The sequence below is a fragment of the Spinacia oleracea genome, chromosome 6 (genome assembly GCF_020520425.1).
Source record: "Spinacia oleracea cultivar Varoflay chromosome 6, BTI_SOV_V1, whole genome shotgun sequence".
NCBI lineage: Eukaryota > Viridiplantae > Streptophyta > Magnoliopsida > Caryophyllales > Amaranthaceae > Spinacia > Spinacia oleracea.
In genome coordinates this window covers 32,282,534-32,303,986 of record NC_079492.1, presented here as the reverse complement: position 1 = coordinate 32,303,986, position 21,453 = coordinate 32,282,534, and the positions used below count along the sequence as shown (strand labels likewise).

General features: G+C 35.0%; 2 protein-coding genes across 2 annotated transcripts; one reads left to right on the top strand and one right to left on the bottom strand.

Annotated features, from left to right (window-relative positions):
* The first annotated feature begins 1,084 nt into the window (after positions 1 to 1,084).
* LOC110779883 (glyoxysomal processing protease, glyoxysomal) lies at positions 1,085 to 9,018 on the top strand. Its single transcript, XM_021984340.2, has 14 exons — positions 1,085 to 1,218; positions 1,311 to 1,357; positions 1,577 to 1,727; positions 1,810 to 1,857; positions 1,933 to 2,013; positions 2,689 to 2,832; positions 3,770 to 3,877; positions 3,975 to 4,078; positions 4,889 to 4,974; positions 5,057 to 5,148; positions 5,234 to 5,951; positions 6,603 to 6,801; positions 7,877 to 7,968; positions 8,382 to 9,018. The coding sequence occupies exons 1-14, from the start codon at positions 1,153 to 1,155 to the stop codon at positions 8,624 to 8,626; spliced, it is 2,181 nt and encodes a 726-aa protein (XP_021840032.1). The 5' UTR covers positions 1,085 to 1,152; the 3' UTR covers positions 8,627 to 9,018.
* Positions 9,019 to 10,035: 1,017 nt separating this feature from the next.
* Positions 10,036 to 12,816, bottom strand: LOC110804984 (auxin-repressed 12.5 kDa protein). The gene is made up of 3 exons (XM_022010578.2): positions 12,628 to 12,816; positions 12,297 to 12,525; positions 10,036 to 10,341 (listed from the first exon to the last, which is right to left on the bottom strand). Exons 1-3 carry the CDS (start codon positions 12,740 to 12,742, stop codon positions 10,305 to 10,307), a joined length of 381 nt encoding a protein of 126 aa, XP_021866270.1. The 5' UTR covers positions 12,743 to 12,816; the 3' UTR covers positions 10,036 to 10,304.
* Between the last annotated feature and the right edge of the window lie 8,637 nt (positions 12,817 to 21,453).

The following is a 21,453-nucleotide window of genomic DNA, read 5'->3' as shown; positions in this document are numbered from 1 at the left end:
ATTTTATATTTGAGGAGTTCTTGTGTGAATTTGTGGGAGCATTACAAGTATAATAAAATCTATACACAATTAAACTTCTTATTAACTTCATTTAATTTGTTATTCCTCTATATAAAAAATTTGATAGCTTACTATGTTGTGCTGATACCCCCTGCTAAATTGGTTGCTTAATCATCTTTACACTATGGTAAACCCGTGTTCGATCCTACTGAATGGTGGAAAAAAAATTCCTCTTTTTTTTTCTATCTGGTTTTTTTTCTATCTGGTTTTTTTTACTTCTGGTTTTATGTGAGAGAGTATATTTTATTCAAATTCTAAATCAAAATACATTTATGAGTATCTTTTATTCAATTTATAGCATCATAGACATAACTCATACGATTTCATGTAGCTTCAACATCCCATTGTCACTTAACTAAACAAAGCAGCCATTGTCACTTCCAATACATCATTTCCAGTTTCGAAAAGTCGAATAATAACACATTACATATCTAGTTCTCTTCTACACCTTCTTACACCCAGTATATCGTAACTGAAACTAATTAAATCTTAATGAAACTAAATGAAACTCTCTTAGTAATTTCATCAAACAGGTTATATGCATTATTAAACCATGGAAGTTTCTTTAATGGCAAACGTTAAGCTGCATCGAAAATGTCATTTGCAGTACTTTAGAATTAGAAATTCATTGAGATAGTTACAAGCTTCAAAAATGGCGGAAAATATAAAGATAAATAGAAATTCAGAGTGGGAAAAAATAATCACATAATTTGCATTCACTTTAGAAATAAAAACCAGAAATATTTTTTGCTTTGCAGTTCCTCTTTTTATAAATGGAGGTGAAAGATGAAAGTTGAGTTGAAGAAATATTTTGGCGCAAAAATAAAAATGGGTATTTTGGCGCAAATACATCCCGCTCAAGAGAACAAAATGGCGCAAATCACTGAAAATAATTGCCGCCCAATTTTTTTTTTCCACAAAGCTTTTCCCTCTCCTTTTTTAGTGGGATTTGTGAGGTGGCATAATTTAATAGGTGGTGTGCAAGATACCTTTGCACACCAAGTGTATCCCTAGCCTTTTCCCCTGATAAAATCAGACGGTTTTCTGGATTTGTCAAAACCTTCCAATAATATTTCTTCTGCCAACATAATCATGGAACTCCCTGAAATGGTTGAATTTGCTCGAAAGTTTTCCGCCATGGTCAGAATCAACGGCCCTGTAAGCTATCTCTCTCTATTTTCTCCCTCTTCAATTTTCATGATTATTTTTAATTATTTTTGGCTGAATTTCTACGCTTGAATAATTTTTAGGACCCAAAAGGTCTAAAGATGAGAAATCATGCATTTCATCAATATCAGTAAGTCCCAAACTTCAAAATTCCTGCTAATTTGGGGTTTCGTTTGTCCGGTTTTGATATATGCAGCTTAAAATTGTATTTCGAAATTTATGAACTATGCCAAAATCACGGGTTGATCGGTTATTATCGCACAAGTATTGTTTTATTGAATTGAATTCCAACTTCTGTTTCTCTAACTTTTTTAAACCACAATTCAATCTATTTTTTGTTGTCATACAGTTCTGGCAAAACTACCCTTTCAGCTTCAGGGTTACTGTTGCCTCATAATCTTGTTAGCAGTGAAAATCATGCAAAGGGTGCTGTAATTGTTACTGTTGCGTCAATTGTTGAGCCTTTTCTGTCACAAAATTCCAAATTGATCAACACCCAGGTTCAATTCCATTGCCCATGTTGTGTTGTTTGTTTATTATGTTGGGTTTTAATGGTTATACTGCTTGTGATTATGTTATTAGGGTAATCCTGAGTTGATTCCTGGAGCTCGAATCGATGTTATGGTCGAGGTAGTTCTCCTCATTATTGTGATGTGGTTGGGGTGTATTGGTTTCGTTTATTAATGTCGGATGTGTTATCCATAGGTGAATGTAGGAATGGAGAAAAATCAGGAGGCGTTTGCTGATGATCATCCGAAGTGGTTTGGTGCTGAAGTTTTAAGACTGGTAGGTTTTTTAATTCTGTGGGTTTGGGCTCACGCTTCATAATATGGCATACTGCTTTCAGTATTTAATCCCATTTGTTGTCTTGATAATTTTTTGACATATGAGCAACATTTATATGATTAAATGGTTGTTCTATGGTTATTAGGCAAAAAAATTATGATTCTTTAGATGAGCAGGTTTTCGAAATTTAAATTTCACAATGGTGATTGAAGCTAGTTCATGTTTTTATGCAAGGGGTTGTTCTACGGGGGGGAAAAATTCTTATCAAGATAGATTATTTGGAATTTTTATCCCATTTTGTATGGTAATGATAATCTAAGAAATACTTTGTACGTAGTATATGAACAGAATTTTAATGATTAAATGCAGTAGAATCACAGCAGGTTATTAGATAAAGTATTTGATGCTTTAGATGCCCTGTTTATTGAAATTTTGTTTTTTTTGTTCGGTTAATTTTGATTGAAGCTCTGTTTGTTCTAAATGTAATCATGTAATGTGCTCCTTTCCAGTTCCTTAGCTCATAGCCTCATAATTCCTTTCATAAGCAGTGTATAAGATCGGGGTGAGCCTTATGTTTTTCCGTTGCTATTTTCATTGTCAGCTTCCTTGTCTTGAATAGTTATCAAGGTTTTTTGATGGTAAATTCTTAGTACGCTCTGCCATGAACCTCTGAAGGTGGATGTCCCTGCTGCTTCATCTGCAATCCAATCACTTATTGAAGCTTCTTCTGGATCATTGGAGCATAGTTGGGAGATAGGCTGGTCCTTGGCAGCTCGCAGGGACAGTTCTCAAAAGTTTAAAGGTTCTGTGCAAGCTCAGGTTGGTGTCACAGTTACGCTGCTGTATTTGTCTCTATTTAAGCTGATTATGACGTAGAGCCTGTTAACTTCCTTAGGTTTAGTGTTTGAAGAATTGAAGGTGTACTTTTATGAAAGTTAATCTGTAGTATGGAACTCATTAGCCCTTCCATAATTCATTATGCAATAAGGCACATGTAATCAGTATGTAATTGTGTTATTCTCTTGTCTCATGGTTTTCCTTACAATATATAGTTTGGTAGTGTTAACTGGTGAAGCTTAGCTATCGCTTTCATTTTAAAAGATTAATTTCACCACCTATTGATCATAAGGATTATCCCTTTGTTGGTGAAAGTTTTGATGTACAGTGCCAGTATGTATGTGATGTTTGTTCAGTAGCATGTTTCTGGCTTGATTCGGTTACATTCTATGAAAAATACCATCTGGAAGCAGACTATCAGATTTATGTGGATAAGTGAAACATAGTCAATATTGCTTAATTTGCTGTGGAAGTATCTAGAACATTAAAATCAGTTAACATGATGGTGCCAACTGCTAACCTAGATAATATACCTTAATTTTCTGTATCATCTGCAAGAGTGCAAGGGGATATGGGGATTGCATTTTTCTTAATGCGAGGATCTTTTCTTTTTGCTAGTGCAAGAATTGATTATAGTCTGTCTCAGATTAAAGAATTAAAGTTGTAATGAGTCTAATGACTGCTCCTGTCACTGTCAATTATAGATCTCAGCCATCTGATAGTACGGTGAAAATGTTATTCTTTTAGCTTGATATCCTTTGATACTATGTAGGGAGTTCTCCCTAAACTCTGAAGTTAATATGTTTGTTTGTTTGGTGAAAATGCTATTCTTTTGGTTTGATAAATCCTTTGATACTATGTAGGAGTTCTCCCTAAACTCTTCGTCTTTCTAGACTGATACTGAACCAGTTATTTTCAGGAAAAGAGTGACACTTCATATTCAATTGAGGGACTGAGGGATGTGGATCTGATGGCTAAGGTTGCTACTAGAATTGCTTTTCTTCAAGTACCCTCGTTACTTGATAAGGTGAAGTATCAATGTCCCAACTATTTAATTTCTGTGTTGCCTTATATGTTTGAATTACATCTTCATGGGAATGACAGGGTGGATTACTTTTTTTTAGGAGAGGCCAGAGATCAAGATGTCAAATTCGAATAAGAGAGGAGATTTTCTCGTTTCAGTGGGTTCCCCCTTTGGAGCACTGTCTCCGCTGCACTTCTTTAATAGGTAGAATTTGACACCTATGTTATCCTTTTTAATTCTTCTTGCCTTCTTGGAGCATACAAGGGAATCTACTGGGGTGTTGTTTTCTTGACCGCTCTGATTTAAGTTGCATTATCTTTATATTTTTTGTTGTGATCTAAGAAGGGTTGAATGGGAATGCACTATCCACAAATCTTTTGTTGTTCTTTGTTGCTTTTGTCATTCTTCAGCTGGATGTGGTAGAGGCTGTACCTATGTTACTTTGAATTTTATTGTATTCGATTTTCCACCAAGTGTATGGAATCCTTACTCGACATTTCAACTTTCTCCAACCTTTCATTTATTCTCATATCATGAATAATGTGCGACTTATGCTAAAAAACGGTCTTGATATCTAAATATACAAGAACTATCAATTAGCAAACAAGTCAATGTAAAATATGTGTTTAGTATCTAGTATGTTTGTATGTAAAAAGCACATGGAAAAAGTGTAAGTTTAGCAACATGTTTCATGAATGCCATGTTCCTGCTCCCATATCCAAAGCCTTGACTTGTGTTACACTTAGAATTTTGGAAATGTACCTGTATCCAATACTCGTACATGTGTCCGATTAACATACTGATTGTCTTTGCACTTGTTCAAACTTGCTTGGCTCTTCTTTACCATTTGTCAGTTGGAGAACACTTGCTCTTGGTATTTTGCTGCGTAGAAACTAAAATTCTACGAGTACTGAGTGTAAAATACCAAGAAGAGAGCTCCATATCTATCATGTGCTCTTTTTTTCTCCGCATTATGGTTTCTGACTGGATGATGCATTTTTCTGCATGGATCAGCATATCAGTGGGTTCTGTTTCCAATTGCTATCCATCAACATCAGTGGATTGTTCATTATTGATGGCTGATATTCGGTGTCTTCCGGGTTTGTGCTTTCTGCCTTGTTGGTGATTACCTTTTGTATTTACTGTTCCAAGGCATCGATTCAGCTTCTATTAATGTAATAGGTATGGAAGGGAGTCCAATCTTTGGTCAAAATGGATGCCTGGTTGGCATACTTAATAGACCTTTAAGGCAAGCTGGGGGTGCTGAAATTCAGGTACGGTAACTCAACTTCTGCAAATTGAATTCTAGTTGCGAAACTTCACGAGTTCTTGAGATAAGGAGCTACCATTGGATTACAGGTAATAATTCCATGGAAAGCAATAGAAGGTGCTTGCAATGGTTTGTTTCAGTGGGTGTCTGAAAGGGCAGAGCGAATTCAATTCGCTGAAGACTTCTGTAGCACAAGGACATCTACATTGAATTGTGTGAATTGTAGATCTTCTCTTAATTTAATTGAGAAGCATCCTGCGAGCTTCTCCTCTGTACCATTGACTGTGGAACATGCAATGCCTTCTGTTTGTCTCATTACCTTGAACAATGGAGTATGGGCATCTGGCGTTCTTCTTAACGAGCAAGGCTTGATACTCACAAACGCTCACTTATTGGAGCCATGGAGATTTGGCAGAACTCCTATACATAGTGGCTTTGATGAAACCAGAATTAAAAATACATTTTTTCTGTTAGAGGATTCCATGCCTCTTAGGCATGCAGGGGAGAAGAAGAACACAGTTGTCCAGTCAAATTCTTTGCATCCTCTCAACTATCAGCATAAAAACCATGGACTTAACCCAAACCACCAAGTTCATAGTGAGATAAGTGTCCGCATTGATCTTATGAACTCGTGGCTTTGGTGTAATGCTAAAGTAGTATATATTTCTAAAGGACCTCTAGACATCTCCTTGCTTCAGCTTGAATCTGTTCCAAACCAGCTAAGGCCTATCCATGTGGACCTTCCTTGCCCTTCTCCAGGATCAAAGGCATTTGTAATTGGACATGGATTGCTAGGGCCTCGATGTGGTAAGTCTATATACTGTTTCTTTGCTTGCTTTGTGATACACCTTGAAATGCATGGTGTGTTTTCTATAGGGTTTTCATATGTTATCCTATGTGCTACCAATATCCAGTTATTTGTTTACCAAATACGTTCTTTCCCCCATTTGCTTAATCAAATAGCTAACTGTAGGAACTAAAACAACCAATATCTATAAGAACATCCAAGTTGTGCCAAAGAGTGCCAAGATTTTTCATGTTTCTTGAGTGCCCTCTAATTCGATGTGAACCATTTCAATCAATGGGATAATCAAATTTTAATTACTTGTATCAGAAATTTTCTTTATCATCTCATTTCTAAAGCCTTTTGTACCATTGTTATTGTGATTACTGAATATTGACCTGTCCAAGTCAAATTCAGAAAATACTGTTCTTTGTAGCCTTGTATATCATTTATTTATGACTAGCACCCTTTGGTACAGGATTTGGTGTCTGTCTTTCATATAAAAGCCTTGCTTCCCCATTCTTCCAATTTTCCCCAAAAGGTTTTCTTCATTTTCTTTTGTGGCAAAGATGGGGTAGTCTTGTGTAATTTGGTCAATGAATGTACTTGTTTCCCCTTTTTTTACCTACTGTCCAGACCTCCATCTTATGCATGCTTTAAAACTCTTTGTCCAGATTTGTTACCAACAATCTCATCTGGTGTGGTTGCTAAAGTTGTGAAGGCAAAAAAACCTTTGCTAGACCTATCAGCTTTGCAGGGAAGTCCTGCAGAAGAGATCCCGGTGATGCTGGAGACCACAGCCGCAGTGCATCCTGGTGGTAGTGGGGGTGCCGTGGTCAATTCATCCGGTCGCATGATTGCCCTCGTGACAAGGTATGTGATAAACTCACCGGGCCTAACACAAGCCCGTACTTGAATGTGGGTGGATGTAAGAAAAAATGAATAAAATAAGAGAAAGTTATAAATGATGTAAAATAAGAGAAAGTGATAAATGATGTTGGGTAATAGGGGTAAGATAGTAAAGTTTCATGTCCAAAAATAGAATAAAGCAAAGTGTAAAGAACATTTTGAAACGAACTAAAACGGAAAGTGTAAATATCATTTTGATACGGAGGTATTATATTTTAAAAAGACACCAGAAATGACACGTGTCAACTCCTGGTTAAAAGTTTTCCCACCTAATTTTTTTTCCTTTTTTCTTTTCTATTTATGTTAATCCTATTATTTTACGGAAAGTTTTTGAGTATATTTGACTAGAATATTTTCATTCTATATTTAATTAATCTTCTTTATAATATTTTCATCTAGTCCGTATAATTTTATTTTTAGAAGAATAATGTGCAGATATAATAAATATATATCCTTACTTTTAATCTTCTCAAAAGCTGTCATTTTTTTTACTTTACTCCGATCCCTATAGCTATTGACATATGATTCGTAGTTAAACAAATAAACATCCTTACTTAACTACGGATTCGTCTATAATTAACTACTCCGACCCCTATAACTATTGACATGTCTAATTGTTTAGTTCAAACATAAAATAAAGGGGGAAAATGTGGTTAATTTGAAGGATTTGTTTAATTTAGACAACTTTAAATTTTATAATATTGCATATATTTCAATTTCACGTTTTCTTAATATCACAAGTAAATCTATTTTATGTTGTCCAATTTTACTTTATTACTTAATGTTGTTGAAATGATCAATTAATTTCTCATAAACTAGTAATTGATAATTAGATACTAAATTTAAAATGGGAAGACTTTTTTTCTTTTTCTTTTTGGACTTGTGTGTGAGTTTTAACATTTGCTTGCTGGAGAATTCTTCCATGTACTATGATGTCTGTTGTTCTTGATACATAGTCCCCGAGTTGGAATGCACTTTGCGGTGATTGCTCAATTGTTTTGGTATGGTGTCCTTGTTGATCTGAGATATTTGTGTACAGCAATGCAAAGCATGGTGGAGGAACAGTTATACCACACATGAATTTCAGCATACCATCCGCAGCTCTGGAACCAGTTTTCATATTCGCTAAAGGTAATCGTGATTTGTGGCTTGCATGTAGTACAGAATTTAACTTTCCCGATGTTGATAAGGCATTCAGAATAGAAATCGTTACCCTCCACAGGGGGTTTATGGATAAAATTATTGCTATATTGATTGATGCTCCATAGTTTTTTGCTTTGTAGTGGCAGTAATAACTCAATGAAAAGTCCTTTTCTTCATCCATACTGAAAACAAGTATGGCTGTCTCCTTCAATTTACTGGATTGGGCATCATTTTTCTGCATTAATTGACAGCTTTTTACTGGAGTTTCTTGATTTATAAAGTGTAACAATTTTCTTTTCTAACTCATCTTCTTGCAAGCTCCACATATATAGAGGTTATTATTGAGCTTTAAGTTTTCAATAAGAACATTCCTGATAACATGCATGTCTCCCTTTCCACAGACATGGAGAATCCCTCACTCCTTGAGCAACTGGATAGAGCGAACAAGGATCTTACTTCAGTGTGGGCAATGATGCCATCAATTTCACCTGATCCAGATCCCTCTTTGCAAAAAGATACGGGAAAACAAAGCAAGGGCTCCCGATTTGCAAAATTCATGAATCAGAAACAGGACCTGTTAGGGAACTCACCTCATCTTAGCACTATGCAAAAGCTTTCTCGAGATACTATTCCAAGCAAGTTATGACAGGTACTAAGTGGTATTTGGATCCTACAGAAACGTCAAAGCTTTCATGTGAGGAAATTGCAGAAAATTGACACAGCTGTCATTGGTCGATTGTCCTTGCATGGGCGAACCAGAATTGGGAATGTGAGATGAATGTGATAATCTTCAATCATATTAGTCACTTGCTTTCCTGACTCTGGTTCGCCCATAATGTAAGAACAATTGCCAATTGGAAACATCTTGTTACTCTTTGTAGGTAAAGAAAAGTGAAAATCGTGTGTTGTATCAGCTGTATTAAGCTATAATAAGCTTCTTTGACCTAGAGGAGGGATGTTCTTTCTGGCCAAAAAGCATTGTTAAACTCGTTGGTTGTATATTTGAAGTTTTTTCAAAGTGTGTGTTTGAGTTTTATATTCATGAAGTTTTATAGTTTCTGATGGAATAGCAGCTCTTACGAGAAGCAGACAGTAATTTGATACTCTGCTTACAGTATGGTGTTACACATTGCATCGGCATTAACATGAATTCTGTGCAATTTAAAAGGAAGTGGATAACCACATGATCTTATAAACAAACTTATGGATTTCACCATCGGAGATTAGCGCATAAAATTTCATTTCAAAAAGTCGAATGTGGAGGTGTGGACTGTCAAATGATGATTTTCGCTCTCATTTGTGTTTAAAGGTGGCATGAACTCCAGAATCATCAAATTAGACCAGAAATGGAAATCTGAGTGATGTCTAGAAACTGTCCTGTAACAGAAGTATCAAAACTTACAAAATTTATAACTTGTGTCATCCATAACCAGAAAAGCAGCATGAAGCTGTAAAACAACAACAACAATAACTCCCAAAATGTTTTCCTAGAAATGAGCGGTAAGTTGAAAGGATAAACAAGGAAGAGGGATAAAGTGAAATTAATGAAAGTAAGATAAGAGAAATATAAATATATTACAGAAAAAATATTACAAGAGATGATAAAAATAAAGTGAAGTTTAAAATACGTACAAAAAAAAAGTCAAAATGAAAGTTGTGTAAGTCAAATGAAGTCATCAATGTATATATTCTCTTCTTCCACTATATCCTATCCAACGCCATATTCTCCTCAATTCCAAGAAGACTCATATCCCCTAACCCTTGCAAGTTGCAATTCTATCACTTTAAATCTGTAAAATGTCTGGAAAACAATTCAAAAGCATGTAGAATTGACAATACAAGTACACCCTGAATCTGATCAACGAACGTCAATTTTATAGTTGATTTAGACCAGAAATGTATATTTGAGTGATATCTGGAAACTGTTCTGTAACAGAAATATCAGAACTTATGAAATTTGTAATTTTTGTCATCCATAACCAGAAGCTGTAAAATCTCAGGAAAGCAATTCAGAAGCTTGTAGAATTGATTGACAACACCAGTAGACTTGGAATCTGATCAACAAACGTCGATTTTATAGTTGATACGTTCAATACAAGCAGCAACGTCAGAAAATAACGTACATAGCTAAACAAAGGCAGCATAGAACAAAAAAGAAATCTAGCCCCGAAAACCACACTAACAGCAAAACTCACGTCTGAAGACGATGACAACAGCATAAACTACATACTTATATATTTACATTTCATGAATATCATCATGAATGACGAACAACAGCATAAGGCAACTAAGTAGCTAGAACTCTGTCATCAGGTCATTCAATTTCAGACATGCTTGCTCCTCGTTTCCTTACTGTACAGCCTGCGATATCAATATCATTATAGAATTGTTAGAACAAATTATATTCGATTGAAATATCTAGTGCAACCGATAACGTGGTGTAACCATTGCATTTCAATTCACCCACGAGAAGACAAAAAAAAAATTAAAAAATCATCACTTAGAGGTGACGTACAACCGTTGTATTAGAATTTTCCGGCTCATTTTTATTTTACCGCACACTTGTTTTAAACGATCCGGTCTACTAGGGACATCGATCAAAATCATCAAATGACAAAATGGAGGTTAACTAGTTTTGTTCTATCATTATTCTATCATTATTAACATAATGTGGTTAGTACTTGGTAGTTGGTAAGCATGATGTGAGATCTAATCTTATCTAGACAATTTCCCCTTTGTGGATCTCGTACCCAAAAAAACACAATTGAACACGAAAAGTAGGAAAATCATTAATCATACAGTTTTTGTAGTTTAGGGTACGTAGTAGATCAACAGTGGCGAACCCAGGATTTTGGGTCAGGGGTGGCACAAAAGTAGACAAGTACTTCGTAGTTATAGAATATATATACTCCGTGCAAAAAAAAAAAAGTTGTGGTAGGTTTTGGAATAGAGTAAGTTACGAAAAGTAGGTAACTTGTAGTTACAAGACGAAGATATTTTTCACGGTGTTAATTGTGTATCGATATAGATGGAGATTGAAAAGTTCAAATTGGTTGAGAATTTTTTTTATAAGTATATCACCATAAGTTTAAAAAATATATATATATAAGAATCAAAACAACGTTTTTTAAGGGGAATAAATTTCAAAAAAGAAGAGGCTGACAAATAAAATTTGCGAAGAAACAAAAATGAGCCTTTAAGCAATTCGATTTGTTTTTATATAAAGATCTCACTATAAGTTAAAAAAAATATAAGAATCAAAACGACATTCTTTAGGAAATGTTATTATCATAGAATAGTAATTGATAGATTTTATTTTGTTCTAGTCGGAGTGAAACTTTTTATAAAGTATATAGTCCAACTGAATATAAAGATGAGAACAAATTCTTTAATTTATGTAGAAATTTTTTTTAAAAAAGAGAAGAGACCGCCTTGAAAGGATTCGAACCTAGATCCCTCAAAACAAGCGGCCATAACTATGATTTGGTAAGCTGACCACTACAACAAGAGTAGTTTATGTATCTTAAAAGGGAGGTTGATGTGTATATTTCGTGTAGTTTTTATTGCTGCTTATAGTAAATTTAAGTTTTTTTTTTTTTTTTTTTTTTTTTGGGGTGGCACGTGCCCCCTTGGCCCCAACATGGGTCGGCCACTGTAGATCAACCATGAGACCGTCTTATAAAGGTCTCAGGTCTCGCATACAAGACCGTCGATATCACAAAATATACAATAATAAAGTGTAACTATTTGATTAAACCGACTATTGGATATAACTATTGGTAAGAATTGAAGTTGGTCTTACACTACCATCATATATAAGTTTTTGTATTTCATTCTTGATTGTGTTAACGTTTCTTTGTTAACCATAAATAATAGGTTAGTTTATCCTTCTTTGGTTTTTTCTTTTTTTGGTGCAATTAGTTTATCATTATCAATGATCAATTAGTATCATCCATCATCCCAATTCCCAAGGGATAATATGTTGTCCACAATCAATCATCCATCTTCCAAGGGATCCTTTGTAATGTTATCCAATTTGTCCATCCAATTTGTCCGATCCGTGTCATAACTTTTTTTGTTTTATATCTCAAAGGTAAATCTTAGCTTAATTAGCCAAACCAAACGATTACTAAGCAGATCTTTAAGATTTGAAGTAATTAGTTAATCAGGTTAATTAGTTAGATTTTTTTTTACATGTTATTAATTAAATTTTACCAAACAAAATATAATTTTGTCATGTGTGACAAGTAGTAACAAAAATATACTAGTACGGAGGAGTAATATAAATATAATAAAGCAAATTAAGGCAACGTTACCAGTCATAAACAGTAGGAGAGGAAGAGTGGGAAGGGTTATCAAAGATTTGATTTCCAATAGTCCTAGTGTTGAGGTTGCTCCCTGGGTGAAACACACTCCTCCACACGTTATCATTACTACGTGCCGAGCTCGGCGTCGTCGGTGTTACCGGTGACGTCGGTGTTCCGGGACTTGCCACCGTCGCCCCCGGCATCGACAACGACCGCTGACATTTCGCCGCATCTCCGTCTACAATAACATCACCCAAGATAATGATCAACACATATATACATACATATATCAACCGTATGATAACAAATAATAAATAAATAAATAATAAATAATATGTACCGATTGGGTTGGTTAGTAGGTTTTGGGTTTGGAGTTGCTTGAGCTTCTTCTCATGGCCACGCTGAGAGTGAGGACCAGAGACCACATCGTCCCATAGTTTTTCTAGGAGCACCATTTTTTATTTTTATTTTGATCTAAATTTTACTTAAATTAAGAGAGAGTGGCTTGTTTGTGTGTATTTTGTTTGAGGGATAGAGTGGCTTGTTTATATAGACAAAGTTTGGTGGTCAAAATATCTTAAATTGGATATTTACAAATGGGTAATTTGCTATTTCCACACCTACATATATATTGCCACTTGTCACTTCTAAATTTACTAGCTTTTAATGTAAAAACTTTTCTCCCTAAATATCCCATATTGATATTTGATGCTTGTTCCATTCGTCTCTAAATAAATTCTACGTGTGTTAAATATTAAATTAAACTCAATTTAACAAGTTCTCACGTAATTTGTCATGTTATTTTTTATAGGTTCGTGATTATTTGTCGTCAAACATTTAAAAGTTTGACCCAAATATTATATACTCCTTTTCGTAAATATTGCGTAATAAAAAAATATGTTTTCTAAAGTTCGAAGAAATCATCTATACTATTCTTAAATCTTCAAGGCAAATCATGTCACGCCGTCATATGTCACCTTCTCTAAATATGACAAGGCGTCACATCAACAATGACATGAAAGATGTATTTTGGCTATATTGACATGGAAGATGGTCCTTGCCCAGGAAGAAACTTTGTGGTATCAGAAATCCAGGGTGGAATGGATTAAAAATGGTGATAGAAACACTACCTTTTTTCACCTGAGCACGATTGTTCGAAGGTGGCGAAACAAAATTATTGCAATCAAGGATGCAAATGGAGAGTGGATTCATGATACAGGCCTAGTTAAACAACAAATGTGGATTACTTTACAACATTATTCATGGAGGAGGGTGAACCAGATTATTTTGATGTACCGTATAATGTATTCCCTGAGTTATCTAAACGTGATTGGGATCGTTTATCTTTACCATTTACGAAATTAGAGATTGATGAAGTGGTCAAAATTTTGGGTGCCCTCAAGGCCCCAGGGCCTGATGGTTTCCAAGCCATCTTCTACCAAAAGAATTGGGATATTGTGGCAAATAAAGTCTATGAAATGATCCTACCAGTTCTCGAAGGCAAAGGCCTACCCGCGCATCTGAATGACACACACATAGTACTTATTCCCAAAATTGATCAACCTGAACTCCCATCTCAGTTTAGACCGATTGGATTATGCAATGTGGCGTACAAAATAATTACGAAGGTGATTATCAATCGAATAAAACCACTGCTTCCTACACTCATCTCTAATACCCAAGCAAGGTTTGTCCCGGGCAGGCAAATAACCGACAATATTGTAATTGTGCAAGAAGTGCTTCACACAATGAAGAGAAAGCAAGGTGGGAAAGGGTATATGGCAATTAAGATAGACTTCAAAAAAGCGTATGACCGTTTGCGTTGGTCCTTTATAGGGACACCTTGATGCAAATGTATCTACCTATCTTATTGATCAACGTAATCATGGAGTGTGTCTCCTCTGCATCGCTTCAAGTATTATGGAATGGTGATCCCTCCAACTCCTTCAAACCCACAAGAGGAATAAGGCAAGGGGACCCCTATCACCTTATTTGTTTGTTATGTGCATGGAACGATTGTACCAAATCATAGAGGAGGCTATCGTCAATGGGGCGTGGAAACCCATACATGCGAGTAGAAATGGCCCCCTCCTCTCCAATCTCTTTTTCGCAGATGACATTGTTCTCTTTGCTGAAGCAGACACTGACCAAGCCACGGTTATTCAAAGCTGCTTGAATAGATTTTGTCATGCATCTGGAACAGAAGGTCAGTCTGCCAAAATCTAGAGTCTACTACTCAAAGAACGTCAGTCAAGACACACAAACTTCCATCAATCTAGCTCTTGGAATGGAGAGCACGACAGACTTCGACATGTACTTAGGTATGCCAACCATCACCAGTAGAGTAACAAGGGATACTTTTAGCCACCTTTGTGAGAAAATCGACCGTGGATTGGCAGGATGGAAGACAAGGTATCTTTAGTTAGCTGGAAGGGTAACATTAGCAAAATCAACCTTGTCTACTATTGCCTGTTACTCAATGCAAACCTCTAAAATCCCCCGATCAATTTGTGATGAAATCGATAAGAAAACTAGAAGATTTATATGGGGAGGGGATGAGGACAAACGAGCAGTCCATCTCTTGGCTTGGGAAACACTGCAGAAACCCAAGGAGCATGGAGGAATTGGCATACAATAATCTCGTCAATCAAACGCTGCCTTCTTGACGAAATTGGGATGGAGACTACTGACTGAACCTCATGCTCTATGGTCCCGTGTTCTGCGTGCCAAATACTGCAACGGTCGTTATGATATTGACATGTTCGAAAGCAAAAAGGATGGTTCACATGTATGGAAGGGCATTACTGAGAATGCTAAAGTATTCTGCGAGGGGATGAAGATGGCAGTTGGTACAGGCTCACAAACCCTCTTTTGGGATCATAAATGGGTAACTGATGTTCCCTTGAGTGATTTGGTGACTAGGAATTGCCTATGGATATTGCAGGAGCCACTATGGAAGAAATGTGGGAGCACGGAGCTGGCTGGAAATGGGACAGCTTCTCTCCCTTTCTACAGCCTAACATATTAAAATTGATCCAAGCATATGAGCTGAAAGAGGACCCAAGTTTGGGGGATCTAGTGTACTGGAAAGGTGGCAAATTCTCGATTAAGTCTGTTATTATTATCATGAGATATGATACAGATGTAATGGATGATCATAGTTGGGACATGGTGTGGAAAACTCCTGCTCAACAGCGTGTGCGTGCCTTGTTATGGCTGTCTTGCCACGACCGTATACTTGGTAACTCCAATAGATTTAAACGGAATATGACTGACAACCCAAAATGTTACACATGTGGTGAATCTAATATTCTAAGAGACTGCCCCGCAGCTAGATTAGTGTGGAAGAAAATGGGAGGACTCACAACTTATCAGCGTTTCTGGCAAGGTAATGTGAAGGAATGGATTGTGTTTAATGTTGATAATAATGTAACAACTCTGCTCGAATATTGGCCAACACTCTTTGCTGTTACAACTTGGTGGCTCTGGAGGTGGAGAAACTGCTGTATTTTTGGAAGGCATTCAGAACTGCCAGTAGACATCAGTGGATTCCTCCAGGTGCGTTTTAATGAAGTACGAAGAAGCCTAGCTGCAATTACTGATGAGATGAGCAGTGGGGGACAGGAGAGGATTGAAGCTCATATCAAATGGCAACCTCCTAAATCAGGTTGGTAAATTTTGAATTGTGATGGTGCAGCCAAAGGTGTTCCTGGCCCAGCAGGAGGTGGAGGCTAATCCGTGACCATGGTGGGAATTACATTGTTGGTTTTCAGCTAACTTTGGTCATTGCGTGGCCTTCAAAGCAGAAGTCCTTGCTCTAATGAGAGGACTAGATTTAGCAAACAATATGCACATTCAGCAACTCGAAGTGCAACTAGATAGCCTGGCATGTATACAAGCACTGCAAAGCAACAGAAAAGAAAACAGAGCTTTCACCCATAAGCTGAACTACTGCAGGGAAATGATTGAGAATCCTCAATGGAAAGTCTGAATTACCCACATATACCGCGAAGGGAATAGAGCAGCAGATTGGCTCGCTAACAATGGTGTCACTCAGGAAGAAAGGCTTGTGATTTTGAGAAATATTCCAGTAGCTTTAAGGAGAATTATGGAAGAGGATATGAGGGGATTGGCATTTCCTCGTTTAATACCTCCATAATTCCCTAATATTCTATTTTTAATATTTTATTTCTTGTAATTTTCTTTATTTTAGGACTTGTTCCTCCTCTGAATCAAAAAAAAAAAAGGGTTCAAGCATGGAACTAACAAGAAATATAGTTGAAAACTTACCATCTTAGCTATACTATTATTTATGCCTTTTTACTCTATTTAAATATATTTAGGGTGGGATAGGATTAGTGTAAGTATATTTATACATTTTTTCACATAGTTTATGTTATTAATTTTCTAATTTCACCACATAGTGATTGCAAGAAAATTTAATTTTGTTACCATTATTGAAAATGGTTTTGAATAATCGCATTTTTAATTTGTCCATTTTCTACATATAATAGATCGAACACGTTTTTCATTAATTAATCAACAATTGTGTTAGCATATGTGGATCTTAACATATACACCAAACATTTATTAGATATTAGAAATGACTTACAAATATTAACAACCCAAAAAGGGAAGAACACTATTACTTAAAATTGATACGTACTACATACAATATATCACATCTAAATAAAATAAACGATCTCAGGAAAGTTATTATAAAAATGTCAAACTCGCATTTGCAACACATATAAACAATGCGTAAAAATTTCATACATTTTCCAATATTGTAACCGGGGGCATCACCCGTGGCACACACTAGTTAGTATCTAAATATGTATAAGTAAAATTATTAAAAGTTTATATAGAGACAAATATAACAAGGTCTCATATACCTCTATTTTTTGAAAAACATAAATCATAATATATAAGTGGTCAAAGAGGAGTGTGTAAATAATGAAGTGTAAAAGTCAAAATGTTGCAATATTCAAGAACATAAGAACTATTTAGCATTGTATTGCTCTGTTCTATTCGACTTATTTTAGAAAAAATAAGTTTAGGTAATGTAAGTGCAGAAAAAATAAGTTATTTTCAGATATTTTTACACACATATAAGTTTATTTTATACAAAATACGTTTTTTTTTCCAGATAACATAAATTCAGACAAAATAAGTTGAATTGAATAGGACCTTACTAACTACTCCCTCCGTATTTATTTAAGGGATACACTTGCCTTTTCCGGCCGTATTTATTTAAGAGATACACTTGCCATTTTTAGTAACTATCAACCCCACTATCTAATTAAATAATACATATAATCTACCATATGACCCACCATCCTATTAAACAAATAATTTCATAAACTCACCCCACCTCCCACCCCACCAAAATGACATGTTCCCCACTTGTTTACTTATTAAAATATCTACCTAATTCCACTTACTTTATTATTTTATTTCATTCAATTTTTTTTCTTAATACCTGTGCCCGACCAAGTGTATCTCTTAAATAAATACGGAGGGAGTAATATGAAGTGGTTGTATTGTAAAAATGCCTAATTTAATTATTTTTGGCTGACAAAGCTTTATTAATTTTGGGAGTCAATAAATTTAATGTTGATAATACTCCATCCATTTTATAATTTTGCGTTAATTTATTTCAATATTTCTGATATAGGGAAGTAATCAACAAATATCATCATAGACGGACATATAATAACTTATTATAAAATATTAAAAGTTACCTATAAAAAAAATTAGAAATAGCCTCGTTGTACCATTTATTAATATTTGTATAATTTAATTTAGTCTAATTTAGTTCATTCGATCTAAAATAACACGGCCCGAAAACCCTATCCAATTCAAAACGAGGTAATCCGTACTGCTAAATATTGAGCAGGAGAGACTAGACTAGAGAGTGAAGGAGTGCAATTAGTAAAAAAAAATGTTAAGGATAAGGATGATGAGCAAGTGAGTGGGACCCACTATAAAATATCCATGAATGGATCAGAGAAAAGTTATCGGATGACCCTCCACTTGTCTCCTACTGATTATTGAGTATAATTATTGTCCTGTTCTAGTGTTTGTGGGACCCAACGGTCTTTGAGAATGACAAGTATGCCCCTAGCTTGATAATGGAATCTAATCTAATCCCATCAATTTTTTGCTTAATTTATCCAAAATTTTGATTGTCGCTTCTTTATTAAAAATTATTGTATGACTATTAGCGTAACTATATAGCATATAAGTATAACAATATCAACGCAAGCGTTACTATATGATCTTTGCAGTAAGTAGTTTTGGACTTTTGGTAAAATGATTTGAGATCCCTCACTTATAATTAGTAGGGGTGTCAATTCAGACAAATGGTTTGGGTTAGGTTGATCGGTTATGGTTGAAACGAGTTTATTTGGCTATCGGATCACATCGGGTCGGGTTGAAAAATTAACGGCTCGATTCGGTTCGGGATGGTAGACACGGGTTTATATCGGTTTGGGTAAATATCAGGTCAGATTCATATTAGGTTGGGGAATAATCAGGTCAGGTCTGATTGAGTCGGGTTGTAAACGGGTTTAACCGTGTTGTAACAGTCTCGAGTCATATCGGGTCGGGTTATAGTAGGGTCGCGTCAGGTCGGTTCGGGTTGGAACACGACAGGTTGTAACAGATTCAAATCATATTGGCCCGGTTCATATCGAGTTAGGTCAATTCGATTCCAAATTATAAACAATATTGGATTATTACTAAAATCACAATTTTCAATACGTTTATAAATTATAATATGTATGTCTTAATTAGAAGGCAACAGAGGTAACTAAACTTTAAAAGTGTTAAAATTTAAAGAAAATGAGTATATATATAACTTACTTTAATAATTGATAACGATGAACTAATAACTACTACTTCTAAGAGTGTATTTCTATGAGGCTTGTTTCATAGGAATATGAGCATTTTTTTTTCTTGACATCGGTTAACCTTTGCATAAATATGTAAAAGATTACAAAGTACATTCTAAACTACTAATGTATTTATAGACTATACAAAACCTATTAACAAACAAGATACAGTTTCCATTGCAATAGTTAAAGATTAGATTTTAGCCCGTGCGATGCACGAGTTATATTAAATTATTAAATTAAAATAAAACTCATACGGAGTATATATACCAACTGCTATATTTTATATATTATATTAGATTATTTTTTTTGGATTGAATTTCATTTTAGATTTTTTTTTAATTATTAAAGTGTTTGATTTTGGATTAAAATTGTATATGCAAAATATTAATAATTAATTAATAAAAATTTACGTGGCACCTAATTATTTATCTACATGGCACTTAGCTTTTTTAAAAATAATTTCGAGGTCTTATTTTTCATTGGCCCTGTTCGGCAAAATTAGCGGTAGCGGGTAGCGATTAGCGGTTGAGTAGCGGGTAGCGGTGAATGGTAGCGGGTAGCGGTTAGCTGTCAAAGTAGCGGTTAACTGATATGTGTGGTCGGTAAAAGTAGCGGTTGACTTTCTAAAATAAAATAAAAGGTAGAATATTATTTAAAACTTTATTATAAATTTGTTAAAAGCTACCCGCTACCTTAAAAGCTACTCCCTCCGTTTCTTTTTGTTGTATCCGTTTCCATTTTAAGCGTTTCATATTGTTGTATCCATTTAGAATCTATTCTATTTTTGGAAATACATTTTATCCTAAAATACCCTTACATTTCTATCTAATTACCAAAATACCTAAAGATTCTACCCATATTCCCACCTAATTTTCCCCATCTATAATATTTAATTCTTTTTCCTTCCCCATATACCCACTCTCTCACCTCCTTTATCACCCATCATTATCACTCCTCTCTCTTACCTTATTTCTTTATTATTTTTTCACTCCTTTATTTATTATATTCTCTTACACCCAATCATTTCTCTTACACCCAATCATTACACTTATACCCATACAAACCAATATTTCAATTTTCTTAAAAACTACACCAGATTCCAAATGGATACATCAAAAAGAAATGGAGGGAGTACTAATTTTAACGTTTGACAAAAGCTACCCAAACGCTACCTCTACCGCTAACCGCTACCTAAACCGCTACCTTACCAAACACTCACACATTTTACAAGTAGCGTCTTGACTAGGTCAAAACGGTAACCGCTACCTCAAACGCTACTGCCGAACACGCCCATTGGCTGAAACCATTAGATTTCTCACGTGACGCTCTAATATTGGATTAATGTTTGATTTTGGATTGAATTTATTTTAGATTAGTGTTTGATTTTGGATGAATTTTATCTTAGATTTATTTTTAAATTATTAGAGTGTTTTTATTGTGGGATGGAGTTGTATATAATAATAATTAAATAATTAAATTATATATGGCACCTAATTAATTATCTACGTGACACTCAATTTTTTCAATTCAAAAATTAATTAAAAATCTTATTTTTTATTGGACGAAATCATTTGATTTCCTACGATATATATTAGCTTAGATTAGCGTGATCCTTATCATAGGTTCACAGGTGATAAGAAGCTATGAATTGCTACAAGAAGTGTGGTCATAGTAGCCAATTCAATTGCGTCATAGAAAGCCTTTGATTAGGAGAATTTGTTTTGGTTTAGGATATGATTAGGAGAATTTGTTTTAGTTTAGTTTAGGATATGATTAGGAGAATTTGTTTTAGTTTAGGATTGATAAATTTTGTAAAAGAACATACTTACAGTCTTATTAGTTTCCTAATACGATTCTAATTATGATTGCAACCCTATAAATATAAAAAAAATATTGATCATTGATGATTGTGATACAATTAGCAGCGATTTTCAAGTACATAGAGATAAGAAGTGAATAAAAACAAGATGGGTGATTGGTCTATGTTGTCCCCTAATCTTCTCCGCCAAATTGCTTTGAACTTGAGATCAATTGAAGGCTTCATTGACTTCTCTAATGTATGTCATTCGTGGAAAGATGTTTCATCCGCGGTCGAACCGGAGTGGACGGTGAATAAACCATTGCTAGCCGAACACAAGCACAAGTCCAAATACAAGAACAAACACAAGCACGCCCACCGGTCCAAGCACAAGCGCACCAACAGATAAGGGGAATAAACGACCTGATTCAGCCGACCCTTTGTATTCATATTATTAACACAATTTAAT